Source organism: Rutilus rutilus (assembly GCF_951802725.1).
Source record: "Rutilus rutilus genome assembly, chromosome: 12".
In the NCBI taxonomy this organism is placed as follows: Eukaryota; Metazoa; Chordata; class Actinopteri; order Cypriniformes; family Leuciscidae; genus Rutilus; species Rutilus rutilus.
The window spans coordinates 25370128-25389840 of NC_140217.1; the positions used below are offsets into that span (position 1 = coordinate 25370128).

At 38.0% G+C, this 19713-nt stretch overlaps 1 protein-coding gene across 9 annotated transcripts in view; it reads right to left on the reverse strand.

The window, feature by feature from the left end:
- The window catches only part of lrrc7 (leucine rich repeat containing 7), a 108186-nt gene that overhangs the window by 58619 nt on the left and 29854 nt on the right, over nucleotides 1-19713 (reverse strand). For 4 of the 9 annotated variants that reach the window (XM_084426456.1, XM_084426459.1, XM_084426460.1 and 1 more), the window contains exon 1: nucleotides 4634-5382. The exons of 2 other annotated variants lie outside the window; for them this stretch is intronic. In XM_084426456.1, the coding sequence (XP_084282582.1) occupies nucleotides 4634-4658 (25 nt within the window). In that variant the 5' untranslated portion in view covers nucleotides 4659-5382. Of the gene's footprint in view, nucleotides 1-4633; nucleotides 5384-19713 lie in introns of those variants that run through there. 3 more of the 9 variants (XM_084426455.1, XM_084426462.1, XM_084426461.1) reach the window with 1 other exon arrangement.

The following is a 19713-nucleotide window of genomic DNA, read 5'->3' on the forward strand; positions in this document are numbered from 1 at the left end:
TATGTTTTTTTAAATAGAATTGCAAAATCAGCACACACCGCATAGCAAAGACCAACCTAATGTTAGCATTTGTGTTATACAATGTTATTTCAAATATTTAGTAAATTCAGATAAATTGGGCCTTGTTTAGACATTGAGATGACTGTCAAAATGTGGCCTGATTTGCCTGAATTCACCTTACTGTTGCTGCTAATGGAAATAACTTCAGTAGACTGTTCTACCATGGAGAGAGCAAAAATAACAAATATTTACATGCATGTTCAAATATGATGTGTAGTTCAATACAGCTTGAGCAGGTATCTGACAGTTTTATATAAATGGTTTCTAAACGCACAACTGTTCAAACCAGCTTGCAGCAGAAGTGCTGGGGTGAAACATAATCTCTGTTTGCAGTGTTTGCACCTGTGCTCTTCTAACTCAAATGCACTTCAGTTCCTCTTAATTGCATCTAGTTGGTTCTATGTGACAATATGAGCTGTAAAAATGTTTTGTCAGGTAACCTAAATGTGGAAAATTCGAATTTAACCGTTTACAGTACATGTGCCCTATATCACTGCAAAAAGTGGAACCCTGTAATTGTTACCTTAAAGGGTTAGTTCACACAATAATGGAAAAAAACTGTCATTTACATACTCACCCTTATGTCGTTCTAAACCCGTACGATTTTCATTAATCTTTGAAACACAAATGAAGATATTTTACGACATGAGGGTCAGTAATTGAAGTTGGAATTTTACATTTTGGGTGAACTAACCCTTTAAAGGTGCTATATGTAGAATTCAGAAACCCTTGCGATTAGCGATATCGCTGGCCGTTAAGTGAACTGCAGCCAACGGCTTATTGATCGTGCTCGCACTCGTGCACACACAATGTACAATGTGATCCAAGGCCCCGATATAGTCTACTCGTGGCGAAGTTCTTTTTCGTTCTTTGCTTAGAAGTAAAAAGAGGTTGAAAATACCTTTACGGCAGTATACTGTTACCAAAAATACAGACGATATTCAGATGAATATGTAAATATGTGCTGCACACTTTCCTCTCAATAACAAAATAAACACACAACAAAAATGCCAGCGGTGAGAAAACAGCAGTCAAAAGAACGGGGGTAGAAAGTGTTGCGTCGTGTCTTTAGACACACTGCTTTATGGAGTGAACTGTTTCTCTTTCCTGTCACTGCCTACGGGCCTATGAATGGCTTCTGACAATGTTGCAAGAAACCTCAAACAAAACATAAAAGATTAAAAGAACTGAGACTATTTATGCAAATATAAAGCATATTTAGCTAATTACGTCTATTACCATGAGTATTTACTATTTTAAAAACATAAAAAAAGAGTGACATGGGTCAATTTAAGGAATATAATGTTCCTTAGGGTTTTCTAAGGACATCTAGCTCGTAAGTCCATGGAAACTACTTAATGGAGCTGCATGGACTGGACTCATCATATAAGCCACTTTCATGTTTCATGTAATGGTAGCCTAAGGCTGTGAAAATGGTCTTCATTGTAAGAAACCATCAGAAAACAGAACTGCGTACAGGGCAATGTACTGTAATGTACCTTATAAGAGCAAATGAAAGCAGTGGGCTGCAGACCACAGGGCAAAACTCTGGGTAGCATGAAGAACAGCATTAGTCTTCTTGTGTTGCATAGCATACAAAGAGCAAAACTCTAAATGTTACTCTAAGGATAGTAACATTGCATAACATTTTGAGTCTTATATTCTGTCAAAATCACTGAGACATCAAACATAAGTATATGAGTAGCATGACATATTGCAAAAATAAACACAAAATTAAGCACCTTGATACAAGTAGCCGGAGACATACACAACAGAAAAACTGTAAAAAGTATGAGACTGCTTACACACTGCAAAGCTGTTATTATTATAGTTAACTAAAACTGAAAGAATAAAAAAAATTGTTACTTGAAATAAAATAAACATTATCTGAAATGAAATACAATAAAAGGCAACATGTTTCATTTTCCTTTAGTTTAACTAAAAACTGCAATGAAAAAATCATTAAAATATGGACATATAAAAACTAATAAAAATAACAATAACTCAACAGAATTACTAAAACTAACTAAAATGAAAACACAATAAAAACAAAATATAAAGAAAAAGTATAATAGTATGTCAATGATAATAAAATAACACTGCTGCAAACCGTAATGAGTTTAATTTACTCAAAACTTTTGGAGAAAATATCATTGTTTTAACTTTATAATTTCAATAAATTAGCTCAAGTCAAAATCATTAAAAATGTAATTTTTGTAATTTCCCAAATAAATTTGAATGCACATAAAACTGCACTTTTATTAAATAAATGGGAGAAATTAAATGAACTGAACAAGGCCCATGTGACGATACTCAAAAGAGCTAAAGCCTATTTTAACTTTGAATAACAACTACTGCATACCCCCATAAGCTCACATGCTTTGATCAAGCATACATAATTAATTCATTCAAACACAGGGGCTTGTGGGTATTCCCCCAGCCTCAATTTTGTACTTGATCATTTTGAGTTATTAACACTTCAAATCTTATTTTTAGGGTTTTTGAAGCCAAATTCGAGTTCATCCAAAATGTGACTGTGACACTAAGTAGGACGGGACCACTTATTAATGACAACACAGCTTATGATTGGAAGGAACTTTACAAGAATGTAAATGAACAGAATGTGTAAAATTGTGTTCATTTTTTAAAACTGCTGTCACAATACTGATGAGATCTATTCATACGAGGCCAATTCACAGCTGTATACAAAAGCTGATCCTATTCTGCTGATTGGACTATTTGTATTTAGGAGACTTTTTAAGGCTGCACTGAGGGCATCTTGCTTGAAAAACACCTAGAAATCATCTTTTTTATAGGCAGACAACGGTTGGCATTTGGCAGCAGGACAGCACGTATCAGTGCCCTTGGTGACAGCCTCCAATCCCCCCTGCTCTCTCCAAACTCCTGGAACAAATCCAGCAGGCCTTCCAACTCTCTCCTCTGCTAGCAGAGGGCTATTTATCTCTTGACAGCCACAAGGCCCATCATACAAACATCTCTCCACTGGCCGTGCCACTCAGCTTTTGTTCAGCCGTCACGTTTTCTTTGGTCCTATTTTTCTGGCACTGCCACCCCTAATCTGCTTACACCTGTCCAGCAACTTATCTGCAGCATGCATACATTCTCAGAATATGACAGCTTAGCATGTAAAGGGAAATAGAAATGCAATTCACAGCAGCTATGTTAAGAAATATCTGCTTAAATGTTCCAGGAAATACAGAATGATGGACAGAACATTTTTGCCAAAGCTAACTACTAGAAGAACTCTTAACGAGTGTTTTGTGATGAATTCCCACAAAAAAAATATCAAAAGGCACAAATACTGCAGTGTCCCTTAAGAACAATTTAAAACTTCTGGAGCTTTTTCAAAAAGACATTTTGTTCTTTTGACAAAACCAGTATTTCTTAATTACATTAGGCTCTCTTAGATATTCACAAAAAGTCTCAGTCATTAACATGTTAGTGTAAATTGTCATAATAATAGAAATTACACGCAGAATGGTATGAGCTATTAGTAGTGTGAATGAATAGGCCAATCTTAGCGACACACCACATATTTTTGTGCACAGCATCACTAAGGTACAATATGAAAAATTATGGCAGATTGTCATATCGGCACATTTTCGCAGCACTTTTCTATGTTGAATAAAAAATATTAAGACTGAGACAAATCCCTAGACTAGATGTCAAACTCTAAAATGACTTGACTAAATGGCTACTGAGCCATGATAAGAGGCTATCCTGGGTACAAGACTATCTTAACCTGTTTAAGTAAAGATGCAGTGGACCTGAATAGCATTTTAAAGGGGTTATATTGTAAAAGCAGTAAAATTATTAAATAAAGTTTCAATTTATTGTCTCTCAAAACACAAACCAACAGACACCACCACAGCACTTTCCTAATCACTTGTTTTGTATGCACTGCAATTTTTTTCTGTTCCATGAGGTCACTGAATACCACAAACATGAATTTGACAAAATGCCCATTTGGACTAGTTTGATTTGACTTGCTTGCATGTGTGAATCCCTGAAACAGATTAAAAAGACCCATTCTGGTCTGAAACGGCACCAAATATTACTGCTATATATGGCAGAGGAGGAAGATGCAGAATGCCTGAATTGCAACAAATTGTTTTCAAGATTTGTTATAAAGGAGTTTATTAAACACCTCATGACGTCATGAGATATAAAAATGAAAAACTTATTTTGAATGTATTTGTTATAAAAAAAAAAAAAAAAAAAATACATTGCAATCTCAAAAGTATTTAAGCAAGTAGGCCTATACAATTCAATTTCAGCACTTTCTGTAGCAAGGGGCCACTTTTGAGGTAAATGGCCCCTCATCATAAAATAAATAAATAAATATATATCAGAACAGCGTTCTGTTAATTTATATTCTAAGAAACTGTGTTGGGCCATTAATATTTAATAAGGGGGTTCGACATACTTTGTAAGCAGACAATCACTTTTCTACACCGGGGCCTTTAGACCGTTGTACCCAAAGTGCTTATAATCTCATGCATCTGAATATCATCACGCAATAGTGTTAAAATGACTTGGTAAGATTACTTACACTGAATCGTTGAGTAATTGTCCATTAGACTATTCTACAGATTGTTTGGTACTCCAGCAGTAATCCCAGGACGGATGTAGTGCTGAGACACGAGTCACATCACACGACGCTTCGGTCTGTCCTCCGCTCCAGCGTTTCCCTTACATCAATGCAGCACTGAACGGACATAATGCGCTGTGCTCTGACAAACTGTTCTACTGATGCCTTATTGAAATGACGCAAAAAATTTATTATGTTCAAAGCATTTACGAATATGTGTATTGTCCTCCCGTTGATGTGGAGGAATGGAAATTCAAGTTCATTGCCAACGATTAAATCGTATCTGCTTCTCTCGTTACGCATATTCAATGAAGCAAATAGACGGCTCTCTCGTGACAAGTGACATGTCGTGACGGGATAGAGTAAATAGCTACGGCCCGCTCGTTTCCTCTTGTATTCGATCCATCTGGCCCCTTGTTTCTGTTTAATGAATCAAATCCAGCGCGGTGAGACAGCGGATGAACGCGCGGCAGTTCCTCGGGATCTCAAGAGCGCAGCGCGAGACTCTGTCCCCGGTACCGGAGAGTCGGATCATCAGAGGGAGTGATCGGAGGAGAGGAGAGAGGAGTGGTCTGAGTGAGAGAGAACGTGCGAAGGAGAGGCGGAGAGGCAGAGAGAGAGGGAAACCGGTATGACGTGACTCCGATCTCTCTAACGACACTATTCTGCCCATCTGCTCAATTTTGTTTTTTGTTTTTTTTGAGGAAGATGGAGGAATGTGTCTCTCACTATACGCTTGCAAAACTTTACCGAGATTACTAAATATGCCAAAATACCATAAAACTGTGGTAATTTGATGTCAGCCGCAAAACTTTGTATTCCACATTCTTCGATCACAATGAAAACCATATTCATATACTGTGATTTTTAAATTAAACTCACCATGAAATCAAAATGTTTTTTGTAATTCATGTGCCCTCAGTGTTTAATCAAAGCAACTTTTACATCTCTTTTCTGATATGGCAGAATGAAAAAAATATAATAATGTTGTGTACAGATAAATTATTTACAGTATGTTTGTGAACCCTTTATCATTTTCTATATTTCTGCAGAAATATGACCCAAAACATCATGAAATGTTCACAAAAATCCTAAAAGTAGACAAAGAGAACCCAATCAAACAAATGAGACAAAATATTACTTTGTCAATTACAGTTGTTATCGAAATTATTCAACACCCATTACAAATCAGGTTTATTGGCAACATTTACAGACTTTCGGCGGTTTGAAATGAGCAATTCAAACAAAAGTAATTCAAATAGCTCAACACAACAAATGTTTCAAGTGGTTTCCCCAAATTCACATGAAAAATGCAACTTTTAAGTCAAAAGAATGGTCCAAAAAGTTAAGAGAAGATCTCATCACCCTTCACAAACAAGGAACAGCATACAAAAAGATAGCGAAGGCACTAAATGTTCCTAGAGACACCGCTGGAAGCACAGTTCACAAGTTCAAAGTTAAAGGAACAGTGGTTACACTACCTGGATGGGGCAGAAAAAGGAAGCTATCAACGGCTTCAACCAGACCTACAGCAAGACTTGGTGGCAACAGGCCACCGGCCAGGTTTTAGCTTGCACAGTAAGACGGGTACTAAACGCATGCGGTTTCCATGCCAGAACTGCAAGACGTACACCACTACTGACCCAAAAGCACAAGAAAAGTCGGCTCCAATTTGCTAAAAAATCATATAAATAAGCCACAGAAGTTTTGGGATTCTGTTCTGTGGAGCAATGAAACAAAACTGGAATTTTCAGCTCTTTGGATCAGTGGTATGTCTGGAGGAAGAATAATGAAGCATATCAATTAATCAAATCAACATTTATTTGTAGAGTAGCCTAACAAGTTGACCAAAGTGCTTTACATGTCTAAAAATTACTCAAACAAACAACACTGACTCAAAAGTGTCTCAAAACCAAGGGGCAATTGTATGCCACAGCGTAGAGGTGTGTTTTCAGCATAGATTTAAAACACTGTAACGAGTCACAGGATCCGTGTGATTTTGACTTGGCATTCTAAAACATTAACTTTGTTCTTCTTTAACCATTCTTTGGTAGAACGACTGGGTCGTTGTCTTTGTAGCATGACCCACTTTCTCTTGAGCTTCAGTTCACGGACAGATGTGCTGACATCATTCATTCATAATTCAAACATTCATTGTTCCCTCAATGATGGCAATTCATCCTGGCCCTGATGCAGCAAAACAGGGCCACACCATGATACTACCACCACCATGTTTCACAGAGGGGATACGGTTCTTCAATGTTTCCTAACATAACGCTTCTCATTTAAACCAAAAACGTATATTTTTGTCTCATCAGTCCACAAAACATTTTTCCAATAGCCCTCTGGCTTGTCCACATGTTCTTTAGCAAACTGCTGACAGGCAGCAATGTTCTTTTTGGAGAGCAGTGGCTTTCTCCTTGCAACTCTGCCATGCACACCATGGTTGTTCAGTGTTCTCCTGATGGTGGACTCCCTGCAGGGATCCATTGTGACCTCGTGGACTATTACACTTCTTGCTTTTGGTAGCAATTGTCTTGAATTTGAGTTTAGAATTTGACATTTCTTTAAAGCCAGTGAGGAAAATAGCTTATTGTATATGTATTTAGTATTTAAGTTTGTTAAATATTTGCAAAACCTACAAACATAAAGGGTGACCAATTGTAATGATTTATGAAAAAAGTAAATATGGAGGTTTCTGCCTGACAGCAACGATATTTTATTATACATTTGTCCATGACCTCCTCCTATCCAAGCCCACTGGATAAAAGTGCCCTGGTAGTATCTTGAATTTTGAAATGTGAACTTGTGAAAGTGCATTTGAGAGTAAGCTGTCTAATTTCAATAGCAATATTCCCAGAGATATTTTCTTTAATCTAAAATGACTTTTCATTTGGTTTGCTTTCCATGCGTTCAAGGACTTCCTTTACAGATTCTGACAAGTCCACATGTATGATTCTATTCTGAAAAGCAGGCTAAACTCTAAATGGATTACATGGTCAGCTGCTTCTAGGGGAAAACACACACACTATTTCCTTTATGTTCCAAATGTCATGACATTACAAAGTCTAAATAAACCTAGGTTCTGGGAATTGCTCAAGCATACTTAAAATTGTTTTTTATAAGATTGTACTTGAATCATATCAGTTAATTAGTAGACAGTCAATTAGCAGTATAATGTTAGTAGAATCAACATTTTGTCCTTACAATGTTACAGTATGGTACAGGTCACATTAAAGTGAATTTTACATTTTTACATTATTAAAAAGTACCATTATTAATTCTCCCTTTTTTCTTCAGTGGAACATAAAAGAAGATATTTTGAAGACCATTGGGAACAGACAACACTGGAGCACATTGACTTCCATTGTATAGACAAACACGTTATAGACAAATGTATAGACATTTCTCCAAATATCTGAAAAAAACAAGGGAAGTTAAAACTTAAAAGAAAAGGTAGCTTCTAAATAAAAAGACAATAACAAAAATCAAAGAAAAAGTAGCTTCTAAACTAAGCATCCATCTTGAATATGCTTTAAGCATCCTAAATACAGTAGCTACTACTATATCACTATGTAAATGAAGCACCAAACATAAATGCTCAGATGTAAATACTGTATATGTCTGTAAGCCAGGCTTAAGTTGTACAATGCTGTTAACCACTTCAGCAATATCAGCCTAATTTGCATTTTTTGGTTTCATAAAAATCCCCACAGGGATACTAACGTAATGACTACTTCATTAAAGATCTGCATAGCCTATATCAATCTACAGGGGCCCTTTAGTGCGTAGATCAGGATATTGTTTTCAATATGCTGCTAGCAGAGCGTTCTCAGTTTCATATGGCTGTCAAATCAGCTAACTGAAGTGAACACTCTGAAGTGACAATAAAATGTACCTGCTACTGAAACACATTTCACACCCAGAGATTTGTCTCTTCATCCTCTCACCTTATTTTATCTAACAGACATTCTTTTGAATGCAGTAGAACAGAACAGATCGGTAAATTGACACCAAATAAGACAATTTAGTCAAACCCAAGAGAACCCGGAGGGAATGAAGGGAAGGGGGGGGGGGGGGGGGGGGTATAAATGCATACATTTATCTGTGAACTTTTCAGAGAAATGTATTCATTATGCATGAATGACAAAACGAAACAGGACATACCAGAGCATAACCATATATACAGTATGCTTGCTGTGTGAATGAGTATGTATAGAAAGTTCAATATCGAGGACTTTATTTATCATAAATATGTTCAGTTGGTGAAAAGCAGTATGTGAATGAAATGAGTAGTAGGCTATGTCTGAATTCACAGTATTCATAAAACAGTAGGCAAAAAAAGTACCTGGATGACCTTCTACTTCTGCCATGATTGTGAAGTTTACATCCAATGGAGACTTTACTGTCTATAGACTATCCATAGACCAGCATGGGAGATAAGTTGTGAATGGCAGGGAAACAACACAACTCACTCTATAGGTCATATGTAAAATGCTTACATGGAGGTGGATGTAGTACATTCAGATGAATATACCAGAATACTCTTTACAGTAGATCTAAAGAGTTTGTATAGAAAAAAAATATTTTGAAAATAATACATTTCATCATTTGCAATGCATGTATACAAGGACAGGTTTTTTTTTTTTTTTTTTTACTTCACACAACTTTTTGTAATTTCTGTTTGGTAAAGAAGTAAATAAACCACAATACCTTCAATGTACCAAAAACTTGAACTGTGTTCTCAGGAAAATGGTATTATTCAGGTCTGGGAAGTTATCATGAGTGTTTGAAATATTATAAAATTATTTGTAAGAGAAACTGTTAGATTAATTGTATGTTAATAATGACCTGTTATTAGGGTCGATGTGTGTGAAGTGTATCCTTCTTTCTAGGAACTATCAGTGAAAATGTTTAATTTTCTGGCTTAATACCAAGACTTTATCATTGTAACATTCACAAGAATTCAAAAGTGTGAACACTAGAAAGGTGCACACAAACTCATATCAGTCAAATACATTGTGTGTTAGATGACTCAATTATTTATTTCCTCAATAAAGTCATGAGCACACACACATTAAAGGGTCATAACCCTTAAACCACATCCATTCAATAGTAAAACATGAGTATTTGCATCATTATTGATAATGACCACCGAGTATCGCTCATGGATTTTCCTCTCTCCCTGCACACATATCTTTTACTGCACTTTTTGGACCTGCAGGTGTATTTGGACACCATTTCTCTCTTCCACTCACTGAGGTGAAAATACTTTTGTTGGGAAATAAAGGCCCCCTAAGGCTCTTTACTGCTACTCCAAAATGGCTGTCTTCATTTCCCACCATTTCCTTCCGAAAATATCAGATAAAACAGATTGCTTTTGAAGAAACATTGCAGTCATAACAACTCAATTTCACCTTTCATTCCTTGCTGTCACATAACATCATAATGCACAGGAAAAAACAGGTGGGAGAAAAACACCCAACACCCAGTGTGAACCCAAAGTGATCCTTTATTTTCCAAAATGTTCCAGCTCAGTCAAAAACAATGGGGAAGAATTACTCACACATGCTTTCTATGTTGAATAAAGCTTACTCCTGATACCACTGATGCCAAATGCCATTGGTTCTTGTGTGTCACATGGCCAATCGTGATCTTACAAGTTTAATAAGAAACAACCCCTAATTGAGATTTGAGCAACATCCAACTTATTTGAGTGCAACTTGAATGTGCAAGGCTTCCGGTGTCATACGCTTACAGTTATATTAGCTGCACAAAAACAGTCTGTTCTGCTACTTTATATTGCAAACTGTTAATTGTTATCATATTATTTTAATTTATTATCATAATCATGAACACACAAGTTTGTAGCGCAATACATTTACTGTGCTTTGTTCTTCTAGTTATTTACCTTGCACATTCCAAGAAAATATAGCTTACTTCTGCATTGCAAATAAGTTAGGTGGATATATCTGGGTAAAATTATCAACAAAATTTTTGGTTTTGGCTTTCCACATAAAATTATCATATGGCTTCAGAAAACATAAATAAAGGATACTTGGTGCTTTTTGGAGCTTCAGACACTATACAATCTCATTTAACAGAGAACTAAAACAATATGGAGTGGAAATGCCATGGAAAAATGAAATTTGGGGGTGAAATGCTCCTTTTACAGTACAGAAAAGGTTAAAGCCAATAGAAATCAAGGTCAGCAGGGAGTTTTCTCAGTCCTTTGCCTTACATAAAGCTCTAACTTCTAGTCACTCTTTTTTCAGATAAGTTCAGTAGTAAACTGTCCCATCACTGCTCCTCCAGAAAATACCTGTATTTCTTCCCATGAGGCAATGTTGTTCTGCTCAAGATGCAATGATTTATTTCTGCTTAAGGAACAGAGCTGTACATTTGCTTTTGCAATGCAATATGCTTGCAATTGGAACAGCAGCTTTCTTTGTGCCAAGGGTGCTGTTGATCTGCCCTATGAATAATGCTTTATTTTTGCATTGAAAATGGTTTTGACTGCTGCATTTTTGCTAAGGAAATAGCATTGCTAGCATACTAGCTAGATAGCTGGTCACTGACGCTAATAACTGAAAGGGAAAATCTCCAGCTTCCTGGTTGAAAGCAATGTTTTCTATTCACAAAATCAGGTCTGACAGAATTCCTAATTTGTGAACAGATCTGTGCACACCTAATGATGAGACATTTGTCTACATACCCTAAAGTAGATCCTTTTGCCAACACCTGAGAATACATTGTGATGACATGCCAATTTATCCTTTATGCAGGTGTAAATGTGCAGACTCAGAGAGTTTCTGAAATACACTCACTATCTAACATTCCATTACATGGGCTTGAAGACAGCATGACATCATGCATCAATGGCCAAGCAGGAGACAATATTTAACTTATTTAATGAAGATGCAAAATTGTAAAGAAAGACAATATTTATACTGTATAGTTTCTGAAGCACAATTCTGCGCTTCATCTGAAGCAGGAATCTCAACGCTGCAACACTATTTGTACTTAGCTTCCCTGTGGGCTCTCTGTTGCCATAGCAACCTCATCCTTCTCTCCATTCTTTCTGGGTGAGAACTGAGGAGATGGATAAAGTGCCTGAAGAGGAAGTGTAGGACAACAGGATTAGGAACTAAGTCCAGATCCTTCAAAGAGAAAAAATAAATGGCAAAAAGAGATGGCAAGTTTGGTCAGCTTAGCCCATTTTCCACAGACAAGGACACCTACTGACCAAAAATGGCTGAATTACAAAATATATAGACACACACTGTACTACGGTATTTCATTTGTAGAAATGTAAAAGTAAAATCTTTTCTAACAATATCATTTGTCAGTGTTTACAATACATTTCAATTCACATTGCACAATGCACACTTCTTTTTCTAGCTGTCATATATTTTTTCCGCTTTTTTTTTCTTCTTCATAGGCATCCCTATGTTACACAACACATAGATGCACTTTGAAAACAACATTGTGATTTGTCTCTTCAGGTGGGGCTAGTTTCCGGGATAATGTTAACAGCTGAACAGATGCATATTTGTGTCAGATCAGCTTGTGTAACAGATGGCATGAATATAACATGGAATCCTGAGCCCCAAAGCAAGAATTACACAGTGATATAATTCACCTTTACGGAACTGAATTGGACAACTGCATGGGGCCAAATGGATCTGAATGCAAACAAATGTTTTGTGCATAACCACATATCTGCTAATCTCAGCTGTCTGAGGCAGACTGGTTAATCACTTGTCTGCCTGGCAGGGCAATTCTATTTGGCAAATCTATGCTTTAAGTATTCCAAGAACTGTCTCTGGGGTGCTCCAAGTCACTGTCTTCCCTTCTCCTTTGTTATTGTTTAATTATTAGGCAGGATTCATTCCAGTCAGGCAACAGGATTAGCCTCTCAAACCTACTGTCTGTCAAACTAAATATCCGATCTGTTTTGTTTGGAAGTGAGATAAGTTGAATACCTTCATAAATGCAAGAATAATGACATCAAAATGGATCATAATATTTGTTTGAAACAATTCTACCGAATAATAGAAAAAAATAATTCGTTAGACTGCATGGTTTAAGCCAACAGTTTCTACAAAACACCCCTAAATAAACAAACAAACTACCAACGTTGGTAGCTGATGCTATATTGTCTGAAGCCCGTATTCACTGGGTGATGGCGCTGACGCTGTTCTTCTAGGCATAATGTCACCAAAGATCATATCATACATGCCATCAACTCTTTAGATTTTCTTTTTTCTTTTCATCAGAAAAATATTTCTGAAGAATGATTTGACCCGTGCTAGATTTCGTCTTCTACCCCTTTGAATATTCAGCGTTCTCAGCAACTGCTAGTGCAGATGTTCTTTTGCCAGTGGCGATACTCAAGGTAAGTGCGTGAAGTGCTTTGCTGTGTCTCGTGCTGAATGGCATCTCATGAGCCACGGTGTATGAGACTTCTCGCTGCCAGCATTGTGACAATTTTAAACTGAGATTTTTGCGTTCTCGCCTGTCTTTCTTCGAAAAGGAAGACGTGTCAGCCCTTCCCCCGTCATCCTGTCTCTGAGGCATCTCACGAGACCTGGCCTTGGGGATCTGACAGCGAACTTAAGGCTATAGAGCGAGCAGACCTGTTTCTCTCTCTCTCTCTCTCTCTCTACCCCTGTAAAGACTTATGTCCCAGCCTGGAAAGCAGGCAATGCTATTTCTTGCGTCCCCCCCCATGCAAGAAATTACCATTCTTTAATGACCTCCACCAGGAGCTTTCAAAATCATGGAAACAGCCGTTCTCAGCAAGCTATTCTATAATGCCTATGGGGCCTGGGCCTCAGACTGAACTCCCAGAAAAGTGTCCTCACTGCAAGTCAGCGGACGGTCTTTCTGGGGATACAACTGAACTCACGCACTATTCAGACACGGCTGTCTTCTCCTCTTGTTTTGTCGCTTCATGCTTGCCTGTCTCTTTTCAGATTAGTCAAAAGTGTGTCTGTTGGTCTTTGACTGTTGGGTTCTGTAGTTTCGGTGGAGTTGCTTCACAGGAGGCCAATTCAGTGGTGGACGAGGTCCGTAAGTCTTCATTCTTCTTGGTCTGACCACCAGAGGGTAAGAGTCTTGCGCAGTTGCCTTCGGGATCTCTGGTTTCACACTTAATTTCTCGAACGAGGTGTGAGCATGGGCAGTGTCTGTCGTCGCTTTTCTATCATGGTCTTAAACCACTTTCTTTGGCTATCACATCATTGTTCGGACAGAAAAATTGTCAGTGGTATCTTACATAAACTAACAGGGGGGCTTTCAATCGCACCGCCTCGGTCGGCTAGTGCGGCATTTGCTCCTATGATGGCAAGACCATCATACATTTTTTTATGAAAGTTGTTTATATATCGAGTGCAGTGAATCTCACAGCAGACTTCCTGTTGCATCCTCAGACAGTCAGACTGATATGGCAACATTTCGACAGGGAAGAGGTGGATCTGTTTGATTTGAGCAAGTCAGCGTCCCCCGTGGTTATCTCTGTTGCATCCTGCACCTCTGGGGATAGACGCACTTGCTCACCCATGGCTGAGGCTGCATTTTTACGCCTTCCCCCCATTCCCTCAGTGTTGAGCAGATTGCAGGAGGACAAGATTTGCCTTTTGCAAGTTGCACTGCTCTGGCAGACCCATATTTGGTTTACGAAGCAGATCTCTTTCTTGGAGTCTCCTTGGGAGATTCCAATCAGAGCAGACCTGCTAAGTAAGGCTCAAGGCAGGATTTGTCACCCATGTCCAAGGATATGGAGGCTTTGGGTTTGGCCCTTGAACAAGGACCCCTAATGTTTATGGTCTCTCTGTTGAGGTTCAGGATACTATTAGAAATGCCAGAGCACCTTCCACTAGGAAGCTGTATGCTCCAAAGTGGGGGGTGGTTGAATCTTGGTGTGCAAGTCGCAGGCAGGATCCTATCCGCTGCCCAATCGGTTCAATGCTGGATTTTCTGAATGGTCAGTTCACTACCAGTATGGCTTATACCACGTTACAAGGTTTATATGGTGGCTATTGCTGCCAAGCATGTGCAGCTGGATAGTGTTTTCTTGGGAAGGAATTCCCTGGTCTCAAGTTTTATCCTCGGAGTGAGACGGCTGAGACCTTTTCTTCTGCCTTCTGTTTCTTCTTGGGAGCTTTCTGTGGTCCTAGAGGGTTTTTCTGGTCCCGCTTTTGAACTTCTGGAATCAGCCTTACTTTGAGTTCTGACTCTTACACTGTGTCCTAACTACACGCGACACACGATAAAAGGTATCTTTTCCATGTTAATCAGAGTTTTGGTCCTAACCAGCCACGCAGCGACACACAACGATTTTATTTTAGAAACGGTTTCTATTTTTCTGCGATGTCGCGGCTGGAACAACAAACACAAAGTGTTGCAATGATAATCTCAGGTACTGTTTATGTGCTTTATTTAATGTTAAAAGCGTGCAATAAGACTTTGAATATCATTTAGTGCTCCCAGCTTTGTAGCTGTAAAAGCAACAATGGATAATTCACCTCAGATCTTGAAATTAAACAAATGGAAACAAGAACGTTCAAACTGTAAACAAAAAAGTGTATTATTTGACAAAGATTGTTTTAGTAACTCAGTAGCCTATGTATTTTTAATCATGTTTAAATGGTGTAATATTTGTGAATTTGATTATGTAGCCTACTTATCCATTTTCTTGCGATTGCCGTCAAGATTACCCTCTTCTTGCACTTGCCGCAAGAGCCCGCCCACACGCTGTTCTGATTGGCTGTTGATTTTGACGCATCTCGCAGTCGTGTCTAGTGTGGACAGACAAATTATTTGTCGCTGGAATCTTATCACATCGCATCTGGTTAGGACACGGTGTTAAGGTGGTTCTTCTGATCTTCCCTTAAGCGCATCAGATATTTACAGGTCTTATCAGCTCCTGGGTTAATCAAGGCCTTTCTGTATCCTAGGCCTGGCTATGTGCCTAAAGTTGCATCCACCTCTTATATGTCCCAGGTGGTGACTTCGCAGTCCCTTTCTCCTTCACCTTTTAAATCTCAGTAGGATGAGAGACTGCATAAACTTTTTACAGTGAGGGCTTTGAAGATTTATGTTGATCGCACTTGCCAGTTGCATAAATCTAGTTTTTTGTGTGTTTTAGAGGGGGCCACAAAGGGCTAGCTGTCACAAAACAGAATGTTGCATTGGGTTAGGGATGGTAATTTTTTAGCTTATGAGGCTCTGGCTATTAGAGTTCACTCTACTAGGGCCGTGGGATAGTAAACTCCTCACTCCGTGGTGACGCTATGCCAAGAGGGGCAGCGTCAGTACTAGGGCTGAACGATTAATCGAAATCGAATCGCAATCGTGATTTGAAACGTTGCGATTAGCTTATCGCAAAAGGCTGCGATGTGGATGCTATATGAAAAATATGCCAATACTCTCTCTACACTGCTGAAGCAATGCGGATGATCTGAAAACACAGACAAACAAGTATCCTGCAGTTTAGCGATCTCCATTCTCCATTTTAGATTTTCTGCTTAAAAGAAAGTGTCATTCAGTCGGTCTGTGTTCTGTCACGAGCTGCTTGCACTATTTGCTGTGACTAAACCTGCGATCCAACCTTGTCAGTGATGAACTGCAATAAATCCAAACATGGATCTCAAGTCTCGACTATAGCCTATTATAATTTTGAGCAAAATAACTGGGATTATCAATTTAACCATTATGCAGCAGGACGAAAATGTTTTAATTGACAAAAACTAGACTAAATAAATACAGGACATTGTTGACGAAATATGATAACAACTAAAAGGTACATTAGACACAGGACTAAGACTAAGTAAAAAAAAAAAAAAGCTGACAAAATGAACACTAATATAAAGGCACACTGCATCTGCTAGACTACAAGGTAGTGGAAGGGTCTAAAGTTAAAGGCATGTTGTACTCCTGAGAATATTGAGCTGTAGCTTGACTTTACTCAAATTTAATCGCAAATCAAATCGCAATCGCAAAATCTGTCAGAAAAATCACAATTAGATATTTTCCCCAGATCGCACAGCCCTAATCAGCATCATCAACCAATGAATTGACATGTATTCTTTATGGGATTTAGACAATCGGTACCACCCAGGGGTGTTCCAATAGCATCAGCTACGGACGCAGCGTGTTGTTCCCTACTCAGGAAGCAGGGGTTACTTACGTAACCCAAGGTGATTTCTACCAAATCATTTTATTAAACACTTTTTTAAACTGCAAAAATCATGCAACTCAATTATCAAAGACACAAACATACTTTTTATAAATTTTCATAAAAGAATTCAAAAAATTGTTTGAATGGGAATGATGCTTCTGCTATTAACCAGTCAGAAGAGAAAATGATTGGTTACAAGGTAGTTTGTGACGTCAGAAACACCAGCGATTTCAAACCGTGTTTTTGAGACTGTCTTCGGTTCACTGCAGTTTTAAGGAGAAAATGCACAGCAATGGTGTTGACATGAATTTGCACATGGTTTGTCTTAAAGCATATAAAACACCACACAGACTGACATATAAACAACATCAAAGGCTTGATTTTCACCATAGGGGGATCCATAGAAAAACAGAAAAGGTACTGACAATTTTCTGCAGATACACACTGTATCTATTTAGTTTACAGACATAACCTTTAACCCTAAAACAGTGCGGGGTTGAAATCGCATCCAAGGGGGCGGTCAGAGTACCAGTAACATGTGAGAAGGGCCGGTACGCAAGAAAAAGTGAGGGTACGCTACAGATTAAAATATAGAAGTGCTGGTACTGTGTATCGGTGTGTTCCGGCCCACTTCAAGTAGTGCCTAAAACACAACACAATGCAATGCATAATTGAAAATATATAATATTTAAACAATGCACATGCATTCATACGTCATATGTCACGTGCTGACTTGCTAGACTTGCCGCACTCAGCGCAGTACATTTGGTTTCATGAAATAGTAATATGCTGAAGTGGTTATGATAAGCAAACATCTTTTTCTCTGCAAGAGAAAGTATCTAGAGCTTTACAAATACCATTGCTGTGCTGCACCATGATGCAATAAATCATTTAATATATTCCTTTGGATCAGCTCTCAAGCCATATTTAACAGAACATGGAGTGTCAAGGGAGCTTTATCTTTTCCGCTACAGAGAGACAGTCCTTTGTTGATAAAAATCTCTTTCAAATTCATAAGTTTGAATAAGAATAATGAATGTATTTCATTTCAGCTGATCCTTCCATCTTCTATCCAGAAATGTAAAAACTACAGAGATGCCAGTTGACTAAATGCAAAGCAATTACATTTAACTAGTTAAAGTCCTGAGATCCTCAACTTGATGTTATATCCACTCAGATAAGCACAGGGTAAAGCCTCATTGTGACAGACTGGATATGTGCTGCCATGCTGGTATAATGAAGGTTTGTAAAGGCAAGCAAGCCACAGGCCTCACCAGCAGACCTGAGATTGTGCCAAACTCAGCAAGGGACCGGGAAGTGGGAAACCTCAGCCAGGAGTGGTGATGATGAGAAAACTCTCAATTAACTCTCACGTAAATTTTGTTGAGAACAAATCTGTGATCTGTGAAAAACTCTGAAAAGTTTCAACAGTGTATATACAGGTACATGCATTACCAGGGAACTGCCATTATCGTGAAACATCATGAACATTTAATTTTATTATGTTTTATGCTGCAAGACAGCATTATTGTAATACAATGTCCAACTCCTAAACAGGCAGCCTACATTAACTTTTGATAAAACTTTCTTAGGGGCAAAATTGTTTAGTCATAGTGGAAATTATGCCACTGAAGGACAATCACAATTTGTGTAAAACATTTTCATACTACAAATATTGAAATGATTTATAATTAGTTCACTCCTCATTTAAAAAAATTGCTATATTTTTTGTAGCTTTGGGTCTAGAATGTAAAACGAAAAAACATTAAAACATTAAATTAAGTTTTCAAAGCAGTTAATGTGACCATCATGAAACAAAAAGCATGAATCTGAAATTTGTTAGTTCTAATAAATAAATAAATAAAAATCAACCCCCTTGAACATAAGCTATAAATAAAGAAACTAATCATAATTAGTTATGAAACTAATCAAGAACATACTTGAATATTTATATTGTTTGCACTTTTTAATTAATCGTTTATCGTTAGCAACTTTTAATCAGTCATGGTGTGAACTAAATCCGGTTTACGTATCTGAACCTGGCAGATAGGTTTAGGTATTTATGGTGCCATGGAAACATTGTGGGATGTCATGGAGACAATCCAAGTGGAATGTCATGGAAACATTATGAAGGAGAACAGGATTTAACCATACAAATCTCATCTAGCCGTAGATATGAGAATTATGAAATATTGAAAACATGTTTTCTTTCTTTCTAAGTTGTGAACAGAATGTTTTCTAGCATGGCCTCGAGATTGTTTTAATTACTTTACTGTGATTGCATTGCACACCCCTCAGATTTTTAATTACTATAATAAGAAAATATATGCCTGCAACAAATGTTAATAGAGATGTTCTCCAAAGAGAACCTCCATTCATGACATGCATGTATGTTAATGTAGGCTTTACATGGGGGTTAAATGTTTTATTTAAAAATGTCATCTGACTTTATTTGAAATGCAAACATCAGAATAACATGTCATTCAATAGACAATATCAGCATGAAAAGTGATCGTGAGACCTTACTCACAAGAAGAAATGGACAGAGACTGGTGAGTCTTGAGAGTGGGTGTCTGAGAGGAAGAAGGGGGGCTGACTGCAGGAACTAGTGTTACACCACCTACCACACTGCCTCTTCAGGGACTCCAGGCTATCTCTGCTATCCACGCTGCTGAGGTGTAGCTATGCTCCATCTGCTGCTGTTACCATGGCAACAAGGCCCACTGATCTACATAAGACCATGGAGGGAGATCTGTTCGTCTGATCTATTAGCATGACTCAACGGCATCTTCATCTTTGCCAGCCCTGAAGCCAGTCATTTTGGAAATATGACTGAACGTAATTAGGCTGACCTCCG